The sequence below is a fragment of the Myripristis murdjan genome, chromosome 11, assembly GCF_902150065.1.
Source record: "Myripristis murdjan chromosome 11, fMyrMur1.1, whole genome shotgun sequence".
Taxonomy (NCBI): Eukaryota; Metazoa; Chordata; class Actinopteri; order Holocentriformes; family Holocentridae; genus Myripristis; species Myripristis murdjan.
The window spans coordinates 20,670,073-20,688,099 of NC_043990.1; the positions used below are offsets into that span (position 1 = coordinate 20,670,073).

Genomic DNA, 18,027 nt, shown 5'->3' on the forward strand with positions numbered 1-18,027 from the left:
AAAACGGCTTCTGAATTGATGTTTCTCGGATAAGTTATACCTATTCTCTCCACTTTTGGTAAAATGCAATGGACATCAAAGTTGAGGCAAAGACATCCTCTCAAAATGGGGAGGATAAGACAGCGCTGGGCTAACTTTTGAACGCCATATATCGCCCTCTCCGTTCCAGTATGAGGCTGTGGAGCAGAACGAGAGCTGGCCGGCGGAGGATGCTCTGTCTCTGGCTGCTGCTCCTCGCCCTCGCCCTGGCTACGCTCGCATTCTCGGATCTGCTTTACCGGGACCAGAACCACCAGAAAGCCCCCGCGCCTCCACGCCGCCCCCTTCAGCGGGTCCCAAGCCCACTGGACCTGGAGGTCATCGTGGATTCCCGAGACCCGGCGCTGGAGCTCAGTAATGGTCTCTCTCCACTCACCTCCCTCCAAGAAGACCAGCTTTTATTCGTGCCATCAACGCTGGGCGGTAAGAACCCTCCACAGAGGAAGGGGACTTACAAGTTGCTTCTGCCGGGAGCAAACAAGGATAGCACCGTCCCGGCGCCCATGACGCACGGTGAAAGTGGGAAAGCGGCGAAGCTGAAGTTGGAGGGCTTGGAGAGGGACGTGGAGCAGCCTGCGGTGCAGAAATACGGTTTCAACGAGGTGGCCAGCGAGAGGATTCCCCTCCAGCGCAGACTGCCGGAGGCGCGCCATCCTGCGTAAGTGTCCGGCACAGTGAACAACCCACGACTGAAAAATTTCAAGTCCACTGAGCCATGATGTCATTCAAAGTGTTTACTTTTTGCAGTGAATATAGGCCTTTTTCCACTGTTAATTCCACCCCATTTCAGTGCTCATAGTTAGATGTTATTATCTAACAGTGTATATTGATTGTCAACTCTGACAGGTGTTTGAAAGAGCGATACAGTGACTCGCTGCCGTCCACCAGCATCATTATCTGTTTCCATGATGAGGCTTGGTCCACGCTCCTGCGCACCGTGCACAGCGTGCTCGACACTGTACCCAAACAGTACCTGCGTGAGATCCTGCTGGTGGACGACCTCAGCCAGCATGGTGCGTCTCTCCCCACCTCACATCCCCTCTTTCCATCAATCAATTCGCTTTTGAGTAAACTTGCTGAACTCGTATCGACATGTCTGCCTGTCTCTGTGCTCCCCAGGTCACCTCAAAAGTGTGCTGAGCGAGTACGTGGCTCACCTAGAAGGGGTGCGCTTGATTCGCAGCACCAAGCGCCTGGGAGTTGGGGGGTGTCGCTCTCTGGGTGCTGCCAGGGCTGCAGGAGAGGTGCTGGTGTTCATGGACTCGCACTGTGAGTGCCACAAGGGCTGGCTGGAGCCTCTGTTGGAGCGAGTGGCCCAGGACAGGTTGACCAAACACACACACACACACACACACACACACACACACACACACACACACACACACACACACACACACACCACCCAACCCTTTGCCCACTGAATTGTTACACCTTTCAGTTCTCCACATTTCTGAATGAGAAACACAAAATCTCCATCTCCCTTCTTAGCTCTTAATCATTTTCTGTCACTTTGCTCTTGCATGATTGTTGTGCAATGTTGGGTGCTGACCTTTGCTTATTTTTGTTTGGTTGTAATTTCAATGATTAAGCCTGATTCTGTTGTTGCTCTGGTTATGAATGTTCGCTAAATGCCATCAATGTAAAATGTAATGTAAAATGCACCAGAGGAGCAGCTATGCCTACAGGCCTAACTGTATATGGCTCCGCATGGCTTCACACACGTGCCTCACACCCAAACGCACACTCAGAACCACTCAGAAGTGAGATGATGGAGGGTTCAGAGTTACCAGTCTCTTCACTCATTAGCAAGGCAGGGGATGTGTGTGTGTGCTGTGTGTATCCAACCTCTGCTCTCATGATTTGGCTCTGGTCTTGTGTCTCAGGCTGCCTGCAGAGTGGCTCTAATTAGACTAGGTAATTAGACTGAACTCTTAGCATGGAATCTGCAACCACTCAGCGCTCTCAGCCACATGTTTGACCCTTCTCCCATTTCGCTTCTTCTTTCCTCCTCCTTTAATCTCTTCATTCCATCCCCTCTGCACATCACATCACACATGGCTTCTGAAAAAAAAAAGAAAATAAAGAAAATATATCAAGTTACATATTGTCTGTAAACCAGAGCACACCACAACAAAAGACCATGTTTGGGATGCTGAACATTGCTGTCGTGACAGGAGTTAGCCTGGCCTGGAACTCACTCACACACACACACACACACACACACACGCATGCATGCACCTGGCCCCCACAGATGATGAATCACTCTCCTCTTTTCAGTGCCCATTTCACGTAGAAACACAGACTTTGAGTAACAATAGAGAATTTAAAATATACTATCCTTTTAAATGTTTGAGTGGCAGGTTTCTGCTTCCTATGCACAGTATCATGACCTCATTTTAAACATGAAAGTGACCGCTGGTAATATGAAAATTACATAATGTTAGCCTGCGGTGTGTGCTCTGTGCAGGACCAGAGTGGTGTCCCCCATCATGGATGTGATAGACTGGAAGAGCTTCCAGTACAATGCCACCCAGTGGCCAGTCAGGGGAGTGTTTGACTGGAGGCTTGACTTCAGCTGGCAGTCCAGCCCTCAGCTTCAGAAGAACGATCCAAGCTCAGCTGTACAGCCTGTCAGGTGAGTATACAGCTACTTCAGGGCTTTGATCAAAGAATTACTGAGTGAACCACAAAAGGAAGCATCAATCCATTATGTATTAGGTTCTTGTGTGTTTCTGTGTGCACAATTTACAGTATCTCTAGGTTTGAAATCTGATGGAAATGAGACAGGTCTGTGAATTGGAACCACCGGATTAAAACAACACAGATAGCTATGTGAATAATGAATCAGAGGAGCTTGGTTTAGTGCAATTCCAATGATCTTTCCTTGGTTGTCTCACTGATTTCTTTCCAACTGATTATAATGATGGTGTGTTTGCCACAATATGTTTTATATTGTCTTAACAGTGATACTCTGTAGGTTCACTATAGGTTGAGGCAGATTTCAGTGTATTAGTTGTTCTTGGCCGGTAAAGTTATTGTGATTCCTAATTGCAACAGGAGCCCAGCCTTAGGCGGTGGAGTCCTGGTCATCGACAGACATTTCTTCCAGAGCGTGGGAGCCTATGACCCAGGGATGCTGCTGTGGGGGGCAGAGCAGATCGAATTGTCAATCAGGGTAAAGAATAAATAACCTGACCACCGTTTTCCAGCCAAATCATCTCATGTATTCTTGTGCTGCAATGATTTTTTCATTGCATCACAGCACTGTTTTTAAATTCTGCCATTCAACCGCATAGATCTGCTAAAAGAAATAAATAGAATGAAATGCTCTGATTTTGGCCTTGAATTGAATTATTCATGATTCTTGATTCTAACATATTGATCTAACATAGTGGATATAAAATTGTGGCTAAAAGTGTTGATTCGAAACAAACTTGAATTTTGTGTGAATCACTCCACCAAAACATTTTTCTCAGATCAAATTTGCGACCACTGAGTTCTCAGTTGAACTGAATCTCCGTTACACCAAAGATTCACACACCTAGACAGTGAGATGACAGACTGTCCTCCCTTTGCCATCATAGTCATGAACATTATTTTAGGAATGCTTTGGTCGAGTGATTCAGTGGGCTTGTACGAGGCCCTCAGGAATGCTGCACTGGGACATGATGTCTTTTGCAAACGGAAAGTGCAGGTTGAATAGCGGTCTGGGAATGTCTCAGTCACTTGACAAATGCACAAGTGCACGAACAAAATGTTACAACACCTCTGAACAATGAAGTTCATGTTGCAAGGCCGTCTCACTTAAAAAATGGTGCTGGGTGTAGAAAGGAAATCCATGTGCAATTCACATAACAAAAAAACAATTGTGCACCAACAGACAGCATGCAGTACTTCTTATCCTAATACTACCATTATTACTTCTGCTAATACTTTTACTACTACTGTCATTGTTACAGCCACCACCACTATTACTACTGCTAGTATTACTATCATTACAACTACTATTAATAATACTACTACAGGTATTACCAGTATTACACATACTACAAAATGCACTATTTGTAAAGTGCTTTTTAAACCAGCAATACAAAGTGCTTGCAAAAACTATGGGGTTATAATCTTTTTTTTTTTACAGGTGTGGTCATGTGGAGGCTCCATGGAGGTGGTTCCCTGCTCTCGTGCAGCCCATCTTGACCGCCACCACCTGCCCTACCAGTTCCCCGACCAGGAGCTGCTCCAGAAGAACAAGATTCGCATTGCAGACACCTGGATGGATGCCTACAGGAAGATCTACTACAGGAGAGACACGCTGGCTCACTTCATCAGGCAGGTGTGTGCATGGGTGTACGTGCTGAAAGATACACACAAACACCCTCTTATTATCTGCTTGGCTCATATTTTATTTATTTTCCTAGCAGTTGTTGTATATGATCATTTGGAGTATTGCCAGGGCACTGAGGTCCTGTGACTTGACGACTTTGCATCAGATAAAATATCGAATGTTTTTTCATACATTTAGTCGGAGAGCCCCAACATCACAGAGCGTCTGAAGCTGAAAAAGACCCTCGGCTGTAGGAACTTCCACTGGTTTCTGACTACAGTCTACCCAGAGCTCTACATCCCTCAGGACAGACCTGGCCTATCAGGAGAGGTACTGTCCACACTCTCACACATATACAGTACACACTTTTAAGAATGCATACTTCCCATTCCACAACAGAGGCTGTAATGTGTCACATTTTGTGTCTGTCTGAAGCTGTACAATGTCGGCACCAGCAGCTGTGCAGACTACCCCCGAGGGCAGGGAATACAAGGCGGGGCCATGAACATAACACCGTGCAGTGGTACTGGCAACCAGGTAACCGTGGCAACAGTTTAAGATGATGATTGTGGAAGTGAATGAAAACAAATGGAGAATGACAAGCAATACAGAGTGAACATTTTCTCTGTCCCCATTCCAGCACTGTGATCTGAACTCTGTGGGCGAGGTGCGGTGGGGACCCATGGGGGCTCAGTGTTTTGATGCCAAGGGAGACAGGGTGGTCCTCTCCCCCTGTCCTGCCCAGCACCAAACCAATAGCAAGCTCCAGTGGAAGTACATAAAGGTGAGCCTGCACAACTTATCTTTTAAATGGTCCACGTGTCCCATAAAAGTACTGGTGGGGCTGCCTTCTGTTTTTATGCCCCTTAACTGTGGGACACCCTGCCCCTGGATATCAGAGGGGCAAGCTCACTTGGTGTTTTTAAAAGGAAGCTAAAGACCTATCTTTTCAACTTGGATTTTATTTTGGAGTAATGTTATAGCCTTAGTTTTTCAGTTTAATCACTGGTTTTCATCTTTATTTTTATCCTTGTGTTTATTTGATTTAATTTAATTTTATTGACTTTGTTTTTAACATTTTAGAGTTTTTATTGCTATAATTGTTAGTCTAGAATACTTTGATTTGTTGTCTGTTGTTTTTATTTTATTTTATTTTTATGTTGTGTTATTTTAGCCTTACAATATGAAGCACTTTGGGCGGCATGTTTGTGTGAGAAGTGCTTTATGAATCATGTTGGTTGAGTTGAGCCAGAGATCAAGGCTCAGAAATTATGAAAGGACTTATTTTATATTACAGAAAATTCTAGCCAGTTAGTTTTCCAGATTCCGACACAGCCCATCAAGTACTAAATGTATTTCCCACCCCTCAGCTAAGCGGCCAGCTGGTTCACCTCCAGTCCCAGTTGTGTGTGGAGGCAGTGAAGGACGGAGGGCTCCCACACAGCGACACTGCTCAGGCCAAAGAAGTCAGCATCCCTCCTAGTGAGAGAGGTCTCTTCCTACGGCCTTGCACCCATCACCCCAGACAACAGTGGCACTTTGAGCAGCTAGTGGCTCCTAAAGGTGCCTGACACACAAAATTAAAAAAAAAAAAAAAAAAAAAAAGCAGAGGGATCGGTAGATCTGTAAGATGTGAAACCCAGGCACATATTATCACATATGGGCTAAACATATAGAGACATTTTCCCATGGTGAAATGTATATAATTAGAAATTTATATAAAATATATATACTATATATATATATGTACTTTTTTGCTCTAATTAGCCACTCAGCTCTTTTTGTTCCTGTTTTAAGGATTGCAAACACAGTTTTTAGTGTGAATTATTAATAAAAAATATATATAATAAATTAATAAAACAAATGACACGTTGAGATTGTCTTTATTTGAAATGTCTATTTAATTATGTAAACTTCATTGTGTAGTTGCACATGCGAGACATGCATTTTATTGTGAAATACGTGGCTGGCACGATCGCCACTGATATCCACTTCCGGGTGTCCGAGCAAGAAGAGTTTCCGTAGGTCAAAAATTTGGAGTCATGTACTGTCATGTAATGTTACCGATGACAGGAAGAAGGTTACACAAGTGAGCGAATTATGAAGATTATTTGACACACGAATAACGCCAGCTGTCTCCATTCGGTAAGAAAATGCTCGTCTTGTTTGGGTTGGACGTAGCGAGTGTCAGTCGAGACGTTTGCTAGCGGCTTTGGCTAGTTAGCTAGCTAATGTTACTTTAGCCTAGACACTCTGCTCCCTCGCATGACCCGCTAGTCTCCATTCACAAATCTGCTCTTTATTCATCGCCAAAAGTTCATGCCGGTACACCCTGTAATGATAGTATGCACTCTCTCAGCTGGCATTCACCCAGTACACCAAGTACGCGTTTTCGACAACATGTTCTCATATGTTACTGCCGGCTTCGTCTGATACGGTACAGAACAGTGAAATCAAATTTTGAGTTGAGATTTCATGAGTATAAACTATTGTTTGGCAAATTGTACGTATGCCGCATCGAAGAGTAGCTCCCGAGGATTCAGGTAAGGTCTTGAGCCATGTTTTATGTTAATTTTTTATGCATGCCTGGAAGTAATTCCTCATTAATTAGGTTATGTAAGTTTTTTTTTCACTGAGTTTGGCGTACGGGGCTTCTCCTCGGTTAGCCGGTTCACAGTGTTGCAGCGCTCAGCTACTTTTTCTGGGTAACAATGTTACCTCTATCCATATGGAGACTTAGCCAGGGAGGTAAAAGTGACTGCATTTTTAAAGGTGGGCACTGTGAATGCAAGCACTTGTTTTTTAATCATTAAAACATCCGTGTGGCCATCTAATATTTTTTTTTACCTTGGTGTGTTAAGTGTGTTATTTCCATGTGATGTTTCGGCTGAGATCATACCAGGAAGCAGGATTGGACACACAAACAGCTGCAAAAAAAGTAACCATCGCTAAAGCTAAATAAAACTGAGAGGAGCCAGACTTTGACAGCTGTGTTTGTCGTTTTTCCAGCGCCACACTCCCCTCTGGTATCGCTCCAGGTCGCGATGAGCGTCCCCTGCATCCTCACCTCAGCCGCTCGAAGCCTCACCCTGCCGGCTCCGGCCGCCGCTCTGCTCCGCTGCAGGGCGCTGGTCCCCGCCTGCATCAGAAGGTGGGTTTTATCTGGAATTTGCAGTGCTTTGTTGTGGTCTGCTGTCCTGCTCGCACCCCTGGCATTGTAGACACCACAGGGCATGCGCGCGGGAACTACTTTTTGCCAGGGGGTGCTGCGTATGGGGTGGGTGGGTGGGGAGGGGGGTGCACCTGCGCGCGCACACACACACAGGCTCCCTTTCTGAAACGTTAACGTTAGCTCCAGCTGTAGTGTCCCCCGAAAAATGGTCAAAAAGAGGCGCTTCGTAACACAGAGAAGGCGACTTTATGAAGGAGAAAGTGAACGTTATGTCAAAAAAACATACTCATACGTATCTTTGCGCATTTTTAAGTGGTTATACGGAAATGCGGGACCTTTTCTAGTGGGTATACGCCGTATACCTGCGTATCACGTAGACTACACCACTGATTTGGAGGCTAAACTTTCAGTGACAGACAACCAGCTGTGCGAGCGCAGCGCAAACAAGTGAGAGAGAGTTGCAGCAGTATCCCGCTGTGCTGGCAGACTCAGCAGCAGGGACGGTTTCTGCTATGGGCAGTGCAACTGCCCAAGGCGCAATCTACTTGGGGGCGCACGAGAAAAAAAAATCACTAGTTTTCTAGACTACCGTATTGACCCGCACATGCCGCGGCACCATCAGTCGGCATCAGGCGAGCCCGCCGCGGCATCATCCGGCACCGCGCCCACCCGGTCAGGTCTGCCGGATCTGACAGGTGAGCTGCCTCATGCTGGCCGGTGCCGCGGCCGGCTCGCCTGATACCGACTGATGGTGCCGCCTGATGTGTCTCGGTGTGATTGCCCCTCTGCACGCGTTTTACATGTTTTTCGTTTTCCTTGCATTAGGTGCAGTAGATTAATACACGTTTTACTTTCTCCCCCTGTCCACACCTTAAGTGACTGCCACAATCAAGTCATTTTCAAAAGAAAATGACTTTGAAATGTGGTAAAATTAATTTGACATTTATTCCACCCCTCCTCAGCAGGGGGTGCTGCAGCACCCTCAGCACCACCCTTCCCGCGCCCTTGCCACAGGGGAACAAACATACTCTGTCATTATCCAAAGACAAGGCCTGTCAGTGGTGCACCCGGAACTACTTGCCAGGGTTCAGTGTATGATTTACCTGGAGCTTGTTAAAGCCCACAGTGAGGTCAAAGTCCACTTGCTTGCTTTGTGTGTTGTCATATAAGGCTGCTGAGTGTATCTGCCCTAACCTCATTTGACATACCAGGCAAGTGATCAGAAACTACTTGTTTATTTCAGGAGAAATATGTCATCCAAAAGACAAATGGACCATCTAGAGAGGACAGCGAACAACTACAGACAAAATGTAAGTTTGTGCTTTATCATTCTGCAGTGTTGTTTGTCAGTGGTTTTACCTAATCATAATTAATTCCTTCACTTATACATACAGTCCAGCCCTTTGTGTGTGTTTATACTCTGCTTTATGCTTGTCTGAATGTGTGCCTCAGGATCTGTATCCAGCTCAAGTGTGCGGCATCATAAACGAGTCAGAGACGGTGAAACGCCTGAGGCTTGCCGTCCATCCAGACTTCAACTTCAAAGCAGGACAGTGGTGGGTAGACCAAGGACTGGGTCTTTATTCTGATTGCATGTCATGGAGAAAAGATTGTTGTCATCCTAGAGGAGGGCAGTGTCTCTCTCCTTGTCCTCAGTGGAGTCAGAAAACATGTTTGGCTATTTCTAGAACATCACATCAAAAGGGTCATCAGGTGAAGCAACAATGTCACTTTGCCTTGTAAAAACCTGTGTAGTCCTTTTATTATACCTGCGATGCCTGTACTTACCACAAGGGGGTGGCATTGTCCTGGTTTTGTCCTACTTGTCCTGCTAACTTTGGCAATGTGGTCCTCATCTCTTATTAAATAGCAACTGTTTTAGTCAATCTGTACAGCTGCGGGCAAAACCATCCCAAGGTTATTGTTGAAGAGATATAAAGTTTTCATTCAGTGCACCTGGTAAAATAAAGATAGTTATCAGTCAAAGCTTGTTAATGATTCACAGTTGCTGTCAAATCAGAATAATCCTAGGATTTTAAACTGTAGCTTGACCCAGAATCTTTGCAGGTGGCAACTGTATGATCTAGGATGGTTTGTATACTGAAAAGCACCTGTAATACTGGAGATGCCATGACTTGAATTTGACTGACATGTCCAATGAAAATCTCTTGGCATTTCAGATTGTTTCAATCAACTTATGTAAATATAACGGGAAGACAGGCATTGTTCAGGGACAAGGCTCCTTTTTCACACATGTCTGTTTGTCTGTCATTTAGCCAGTTTTGCCCATGTTAATTAGTGTATCATCGCTGCGCATTCATCCCAGTAAATGTACATCAGCCCATACTGTGGGTGGGCGGTGGTGAGATATGTAACAGCCCGCCAGTTGCCCCGTGGTGACTGATAATGAATGTAAATAGATGGAAATCCTGGAGTTTCTCCCTCTCTGAGAAAGAGGATTGGTTGGTCTTTGGTGTCCAGGTGGGAGAAGAGGAGGAGGAGGTGGGAGGAACATATGTGCGCGTTTTCACCACAGATCCATATTTATGATGCCTTTGAGGCTTGTGGATTCTGTGTCTCTCTGCAGCACGACAGTGGGTCATTGTTTTGGTGGAGCATCAGTCCAACTATTTACTATTGTTGTTTCCCTCTGGGTGTGCTCACTTCTGCTAGTCGACGGAGGCTTGCAGCCACGTTGGATGTAAGACCTGGATGCTGCACTTGAGATGAGCTAAACGGCATCCAAGTCCACATCTGGTTTTGTTTTGTTCCTCGTGCTCTCTAGAATAGACCGCTCTATTACTGAGGTCAAAGGTCACCACCCTACTCGCATTCAGACTTTGACCTTCAATTCAGCTTGCTTTTATTTATGAAATAACCATAATAAACGTATTGCTTGAATTCACAGTAACTATAGTTATGGCTCACTTAGATTAATCATAGTTGTAGTTCACAACATTAGAGCTATAGTTAAATTATGTTTCCAGTCATGCTTCAAAACAGCATGGCCATATCATGTTTCTGATCAGACAAAATATTCTTGGGTTGTGGTGTAAAACAGGAAATATTTTATAACTACAGAATAGATAGTTATTCTAACTTTTCAGCACTGCCTTTTCAGTTCCTCCACAATGATGTGAACGAAAGTTTTAATCCAAATATTGATAATCAAGCTCAGATGACAACTTGTGTATGTTATTAGTCAGATGACTGTTTAATTTATAAGTTAGCATCTGGCAACCATATTGTGTGACTTTGTGGATGTGTGTGCAGGGTGGACTTCTTCATCCCCGGCCTGGAGAAGGTGGGCGGTTTCTCCATGTGTTCCAGCCCTGGCCTGCTTCAGAGGGAGGGTGTCATTGAGCTCGCAGTCAAATACAGCAAACACCCGCCGGCACACTGGGTCCACACCATGGTGAGTGTGACACTCTGATCCTCTCTCAGACAACTCAAGGAGAGGTAGATTTGGTTACTGTCAGGGTTTGTATGATGGTACATGAGTGTGAGTGAGAAAGAGGTTCAGAATGATGGAAGGGGTGAGAATAAAAAAGGAAGAGATTCACCAAAAGAGCAAGATGATCAAAAAGAAAGTGGTGTTGAGAGTGGTGCTAAGGCACAGTAGGTGTGTCTAATAGGAATGAGTGTAGGTTAACAATTTATTTGTGTAGCTATTTGGTTTATCAAGTGTGCAGCTCAGAAACTGAATTGTATATACAGGGAGCAGAAGGAAAGATTAAAAACCAAAAAAACACAAGTCGAAAAATTAGAATTTGCACATCAATATTTTGACTGCTGAATCAGGTTTCCCCCGTCATGAAACAGCTGATAACATTTCTAAAGAACTCCCCAGCTTTCTCACAGCGCCATATCTCTGAATCAGTGTAGCTCTAACTTGCACAACTGGCCTGATGCCCCCAATTCCAGTTGGATAATTGTTAAATCCCTAGTTGTTGCAGCAGTCGCCGCAGAATGAATGACAGAAGTGCCAGGGAGAATAACGGCTCGGTGAGACAGAGGGAGAGATAAAGGGGAGAAAGGGAGCAAGGGGGGGAGATGGGAAAATGGCAGATAGAGAGGAAGAACCAAACTCTCTGTGCCCGTCTGCAGTCTGTCAGCTGACATCCACATTCTGATAAGATCATCTGACGTGCTGTCTACTCTCTGATACATCAGGCCTTTTGTTTGTTTGTTTGTTTGCTTGTTTGGATTACTCGTAGTCTGGTAACATTGCAGTGTTCATGTTGTCATTCTGGCTCAGAATGACACCCCGAAATAATTACATCACCAAAAGCTGACATTTTACATCCCAGGCTTTCTGAGCTGTACTTTGTGAATGTGGCTGTAGTTTTTGGTGCAGTCATGTGACAGAGGAACAGCTTGATGGTTCAAAGCAACAACAAAGAAGCGTTTAAGAAAATTATGCACTCAATAATACCCTTCTTTGCTCTTTCTCTTTGTTTCTTAACGGTTCATCCTTTGAACCATTGTTAACCTTGGAGTGATCATTAACCTGAGATTAACTTGTGATTAAGTCTTACGAAATAATTTATTAGAAACAGAGTTTTAAATATTCATTTGTCATAAAATCTCTCTCCTTGAGTATGAGTTTTTGCTGTGTTTTTTGACTCCTGATGTGCTTCCATTCCTGCGTACAAATGATAAACAACTAATTAGAGAAATAAACCTGAATGTTTGACATTGCTTTTGGAAATGGGAGAGAGAGACAGGGGAGAAGTTAAATGCTAAAGAGAAAAAGCAAAGGCGAAAAAGAGACAGAGGATTTCTGAAAAAACAGCCACTTCCTTTAGTGCTTTGAGCAATACTTTGAAAATGTCGAGGAACCGGTATGTAAATGTCTTTCCATTTTGTTTACCAAATGTTTGTGCTTTAAATCATCCAAGAATAGGGCTCTTTTTTCCAAAAGGTAGATACCTCATATAGTAAAGAAGCTCTTCAAAATATAATCTTCTTCAGCCTCAGCAGCTTCAGAGAACCAGAGTACAATGTTCCTTCCAGCTTTCCTTAGCCTTTCTGTTCTCTGAAGCGCGCACGTGTCTGCGTGTTAGCAGCTTTTGTGTTCAGTGATAGGCTCTAATAAGTAGCTCAGAGCGCTATGCTGCGTGTCAGTAAGTAACAGAAAGCAGTGTGATGTGTTGAAGTGTTTAGAGACTTACAGCTCTCAGCTCTGGGATCGTTTGATGAGCCTTTTGTTTGATATTGTGCTCCAGCTCCTCTTTGAGGAGGAGGATGAGTGTGTTGGGACCATGATAGCAGATGAAGTGTGTGTGTGTGTGTGTGTGTGTGTGTGTGTGAGAGAGAGAGAGAGAGACAGAGAAAGAAAGAAAGAGAGAGAGAGTGAGTGAGTGATGGAGCAGGCATGCGTATGTTCACTCACAGTTGTACAAAAGAAGCTCAAGACATATTTACGGCTCCTTATGACTTGAAAAGACCCAAATCGTTCCCACCCATCCAACAGCAGAGGTTTTGTGTGTCTGTGTGTGTATGCTGCATCACCTGAGGCTAGTCTTAGAAGTAGCTAAACTGATACTGTTGGAAGTTTTTTTTCAGCTCCAATACAACGCCTTTTTCTGACACTGAGGACAGAAAAAAAGTTCAGAGTTCAAGAACCTCAGTGGTCGAGTGACCCTGTCATTCAACGCTACATAGTTTACTCACCGATGTTGACATTTGTGGCTTTCTTAATTTCTGTCTCTGTTTTAAATTCTCTTTATTTTTTTCCCCTTTCTTCCTTCTCTTTGCTTTCCATTTTTCCTCCCTTATCCCCAGTGTACTGTGGGTTCCCGCGTAGCCATGCGAGTGGGCGGGAACTTCTTCTTCGACCCGTTGCCCTCCGACCCCTCTGTTGATCTGCTGCTGGTGGCCGGAGGCGTGGGCATCAACCCGCTCTACTCCATCCTGCTGCACACTGCCGACCTGCTGCATCTCAACCATGCATCCGATGGGCAGGATTACCACATAGGCTCCACTCACCTCTGCTACAGCGCAAAGAACACCCAGGAATTGCTCTTCAAGGTGGGTGTACTTACTAGAGAAGGACTGGTTTGAGTGTTGGAAGATTGGAGTGAAGACCTCAAGGAACATGCTGACTTTTTGGTTGGTCTTCACTTTGAAAATGGCCATTTTATGAGTGGATGGACTTAATACTTACTTGATCTACATATGGAGTTTCTCTTTTTGCTTGCTGCTATCCACAAACAAGACAAGAGGTTGGTGTCAGCAACAGAAAGCCTGGAGCTGGTAGGGATTCAGTAAGCAGAGTTGATGTTTACTGTCAAGTGGGTTTGAACCCAAGTCCTCCAGTTAAAGGACAGCCCCTCTAGTCTCTAGTGACCATTTTCCATCACATTAGCTATACCCAGAACATAGGAACCCTGTGAGAACCCAGGAACCTTTACCCCTGTTTCTACCAGAGAAACTTTGCCTCACTTTTTGCCCCAGGGATTGAGTTCTTGGGCCCCAAAAGTGTCCCCTCCAACAGAGGTTGCACTCTCCCAAGTTTCCTGGTACCATCAGGGCGGAACTAACCCTAACCTCCCTGACTCCAGAGTTTTTAAAAACAAGGCTGAGTGACCACAAACACATTTTTAGATAGTTGTTCTATCAAGAGATGTTTTGGCCATGTAACAGTTGATCTCTGTTACTCTACATACAAACATCAAACATAAGAATACACTAAGTGTGTAAAAGTTTCTTTTACAGCTTTTTGGTGTTCCATTGTCCTCATTCTCATTTTCAGCCTTCAAGCTTCTTTATTCCCAAACAAATACAGCATCACAGCCGCACAGTAGTAAATAATCATCAGATTAATAACTGCTATGACATCTTCCACGCAGAATGACTTGACACCACTTCCTTATTTGCATTAAATTTGTTCTTGGGGTGTGGAGGAAATGGAAATATACACGTGATTTGGGAACTTGCTTTGCCCCCAGAGCCTTCTCTAAGAAGAACAAGACCCAGGAACGTAGGCCCCAGAACCTTTTTGGTGGAAAAGGGGCATAGATTAGTCAGGTTAAGGCTGGGCATGTGTTTGTAAATTGAAGATAAGAGATTACAAAATGAATATTGCCAGTGGAACATCCTGTCAGCTGTTGTAATAAAAGATTATATGATTGGGGCTTAGTAAAAGAGCATGAGGTTTTTTTTTTTTTTTTTTTTTTTTTAATCCAGGGAAAATTGACTTAGCGAGGCATCCTCCTTTTCAGCACCATCTTACTTCACAGTTAGACACTAACACACAGTTGCACAGCTGGGAGCTGCCCAGTGTAACCACAGTCTCCTACTGTTGCCCACTGAGCAGCTCCACTGGAGCAGTTTAACACAGAGAGCCTCAGCGTTAATATTTCCTCCTTATTTTCCTTGCCTGGATTTACAGAGTTGGTCAGTGAAGTGTAAGGATATCTCAGCATAGGTGTACCAGAGTGCATCTGCATGTGTGCCATTATGGTAAATGAGAGGATGTGCAGCACTATGAAAAGGACAAACTATATTATATCTTAAAAAGACAATTGCATGAATAGATTGCACCCTTCATGCAGTCTGTCCACCCTTAAACGAATACAAACTCTCTCGGATAGAACTGGAAGGAAATAGTTTCCTCTGTAACTCTTGATCCCACAGGGCTGTATATGATGCTGGCCATCCGTGTCATTGTTTTTTTTGAGTTTTTCAAATGCAAATATTTGACACAAAACAATACCCATTCAGGTATTTGCATTGGAGTGAGGGGAAACGGAAAGTTGTGTCAGACTGGAAACCTCACCAAATCTCAAAAACTATGTGGATGGATAGTGTGCACTAGCACAAGCAGGACAGTATCTTTCTTTGAAATTTTGGGTGAACTGTCCCTTTAATGACTTCCTGCCACCTGTGTCCTCAGGACACCATCGTCGATGTATGTCGGGAGTTCCCAGACAAGGTCTCCTGTAACTTCCACGTCACCAAAGAGAGCACAGATGTCGACCCGCACCTCCAGCCATTTGTCAGCTGTAAGTTCTACTCACACACACACACACACACACACACACGTCTCTTCATTTAGTTTGAGTGATTTATTGACTGTCAGATTCTATGACAGTCCATCTCTGTTCTTGTTGATTTATCTGTGCTACCATGCGGAACAAGCACTATGATAGCTTCGTGCAGGAGACTTAGAAGCAGGAGGTGTTGCAACAGCGAGCCTTGATTAACTGATTGGCTTCCTTTGTGTCTCTCCAGGTGGGAGGATCACAAAGGTAGAGTTGCAGGCTCATGTGGACCCCCAGAGGACTGTGTGTTACCTGTGTGGGCCCCCGCCCATGATCGAGGCCATCTCACAGACCCTTGTAGACCTTGGCCTCCCCCAAGACAGAATCCTCTTCGAGAAGTGGTGGTAGAGCTTCGTCCCACAGCTTCCTGTGACTCCCAGAAATCCACAGGAAACTAAACAGTGGTCCAAAACAGCTTGTCCTCACCTTTACCCTTTTTGTAGTCTATAGCAGGGGGACTTAGGGGTGTGATGTGAATGAAGATAGACTAAAATATTGCTCTGCTATGGACATTAATGTGAGCCTATATGCTGTAATTCCCACCTATAGGTGTGGGAATTGAACCCACAATCCCTGATGTTGTGAGTGCCGTGCTACAATCTATATGACTTACCCTCACCTGCCAAGTATAAACTGTGCAGTGTCGTGTGAAGACACATTTAGAGGACCTGTCCGCTATCTGTTACCATGCCTACGAGGTATCAAGGATCAGATAAACAAACCTTCAGTCAGACTCAGAAGGCTGGACCACCCTCTCTTCTGCTGGTACCTGACAGGTTGAATTCACAAAGACCAGAAAGATCGAATTTTTTTTTTCTTACGATCTGAAAGGACAGACTGAGAAGACCAGAAGCTCATGGGCTTTTAATAAGTAAATCCATCAGCTCATGCAACACGTCTGCATCTCTGATGACCCCTACATGTGTGTGACGGACACTTTCACGACACAACTGTTACACAGCTTACAGTTTCACCCTGCATTCATGTGGTGGTGGATTTATCTTGTACACAAACTTCCCACCAAGAAGTACCACCTCAATGCTCTGCTATGTCGAGTGTCTGAGTTGGAGAAATCGGCACAAAAAAGCCCGACTTGTAGCATAATTGCTCTGCCTAGCGTGGCTAAACAGAGCACAGGTCAGTTTCATAAAATCGAGGCTGGAAATGAACCACAGGGACAAATTTAAGAGACGAGATTATTCCTCGATGACTGTAGTGCTGTAACATGCACTCTCCTGTGGTGCTTACTTGAATGTCCCCCGAAACAGCTGGAGATTCTGTGCTAGCATGGCTGTCGTTGACCGCTAATGTTCATGTTGGATTTTCCGACCATAAGCACATGAACCAAAACTACTCTGCTGAGTTATGTTTGTGAAACTCGTATACCTGATAAATCCAACACCACGTGTGTGCAGGGTCTCCTCATTTTCCTGTATCAACACACTTGACTGAGGTGCTGCCTGAACAAAAGCACATGTTGAAGCTTATCAGTCCACCTTCACTGAAATGTTCATTTACTAATTCACCTACAGAATTAGGATTTTGAGCATGTTGTGGATAAATGCATACCTGTACTATTATTTTGCACTGTACATACTATCTGCATACAGCGTTTTATGAGTAACTATTTTATTCAATTTGAATACCTCTGCATACTGATTTAATGGATAAAATAGTTTTAAGGGTGTTTTCAGGTAGGAAGCAAAACATTTACATGTGTGTACATTCATGTATTCTAAGAGAAGCAACTAAGAACTATTTATTTAAGATTTAAAGGAGGTATAGAGACTTGTGTTTGGCTGTTAAGGTTGAGTTACTAGAATGATCATGTTTTTTCAGATTTTCCTCACATTGGAACATCACACCATATTTTTAGAGTGAGAAACTTAACTATCTCCCACATATTGGCTAGTGGCCCCATATCTCTGCTTTGCTCACTTACACTTAACACACATTCACACACACACTGCCTGTCTCACACACATTTGCTCACATGCACACTGCTCTCCAATCACACACATTCGCACAAACTCATAAATGGGTTCTCATACTGGGGTGAAGCGAGTATCCCATGGTGCACTGTAATGGAACCTCCAGGTGGTCTCTGATTGGCTAGGATCACCAAGCATCCCTCAGAGATGTTTGTGAGTTTCTTCTTCTCATCCCTCAGTGGGGGGAGGGTGCGTTTTCAAAACTCATTTTTTGAGTTGTTTCTGCATTTCTTCCTCATTTGAGGACAAGCGATCTACGCCAGTAACTGAGAATGTTACAGGAAATAAAGGAAATGGAGTCATTCTGTTTTTTAAGGGCTTTTATTGACCTCCGCTTCTATATAAAGAGTTTCATACCACGCCACTTACACACAGCACAGGTGGTCCAGGAAATAAGTAATAAACAGCTGCTTTCTAATTTTACACATCAACATTTCCTGAAGAGGGAACCAG

At 44.3% G+C, this 18,027-nt stretch overlaps 2 protein-coding genes across 3 annotated transcripts; both read left to right on the top strand.

Moving 5' to 3' along the window:
- Positions 1–6,125, top strand: LOC115368066 (polypeptide N-acetylgalactosaminyltransferase 15-like). The gene is made up of 10 exons (XM_030064036.1): positions 1–697; positions 886–1,052; positions 1,159–1,363; positions 2,507–2,674; positions 3,097–3,214; positions 4,178–4,372; positions 4,562–4,693; positions 4,799–4,900; positions 5,004–5,147; positions 5,734–6,125. The coding sequence occupies exons 1-10, from the start codon at positions 171–173 to the stop codon at positions 5,932–5,934; spliced, it is 1,959 nt and encodes a 652-aa protein (XP_029919896.1). The 5' UTR covers positions 1–170; the 3' UTR covers positions 5,935–6,125.
- A 246-nt stretch (positions 6,126–6,371) lies between these two features.
- On the top strand, positions 6,372–17,876 carry oxnad1 (oxidoreductase NAD-binding domain containing 1). Of its 2 annotated transcripts, none has more exons than XM_030064125.1 (8): positions 6,372–6,508; positions 7,373–7,514; positions 8,779–8,845; positions 8,988–9,091; positions 10,809–10,950; positions 13,323–13,568; positions 15,436–15,544; positions 15,774–17,876. In XM_030064125.1, the coding sequence occupies exons 2-8, from the start codon at positions 7,408–7,410 to the stop codon at positions 15,929–15,931; spliced, it is 933 nt and encodes a 310-aa protein (XP_029919985.1). In that variant the 5' UTR covers positions 6,372–6,508; positions 7,373–7,407; the 3' UTR covers positions 15,932–17,876. The 2 variants fall into 2 exon arrangements, with proteins under 2 accessions (XP_029919985.1, XP_029919984.1); XM_030064124.1 differs by lacking the exon at positions 6,372–6,508 and adding an exon at positions 6,604–6,906.
- Positions 17,877–18,027: the final 151 nt, after the last annotated feature.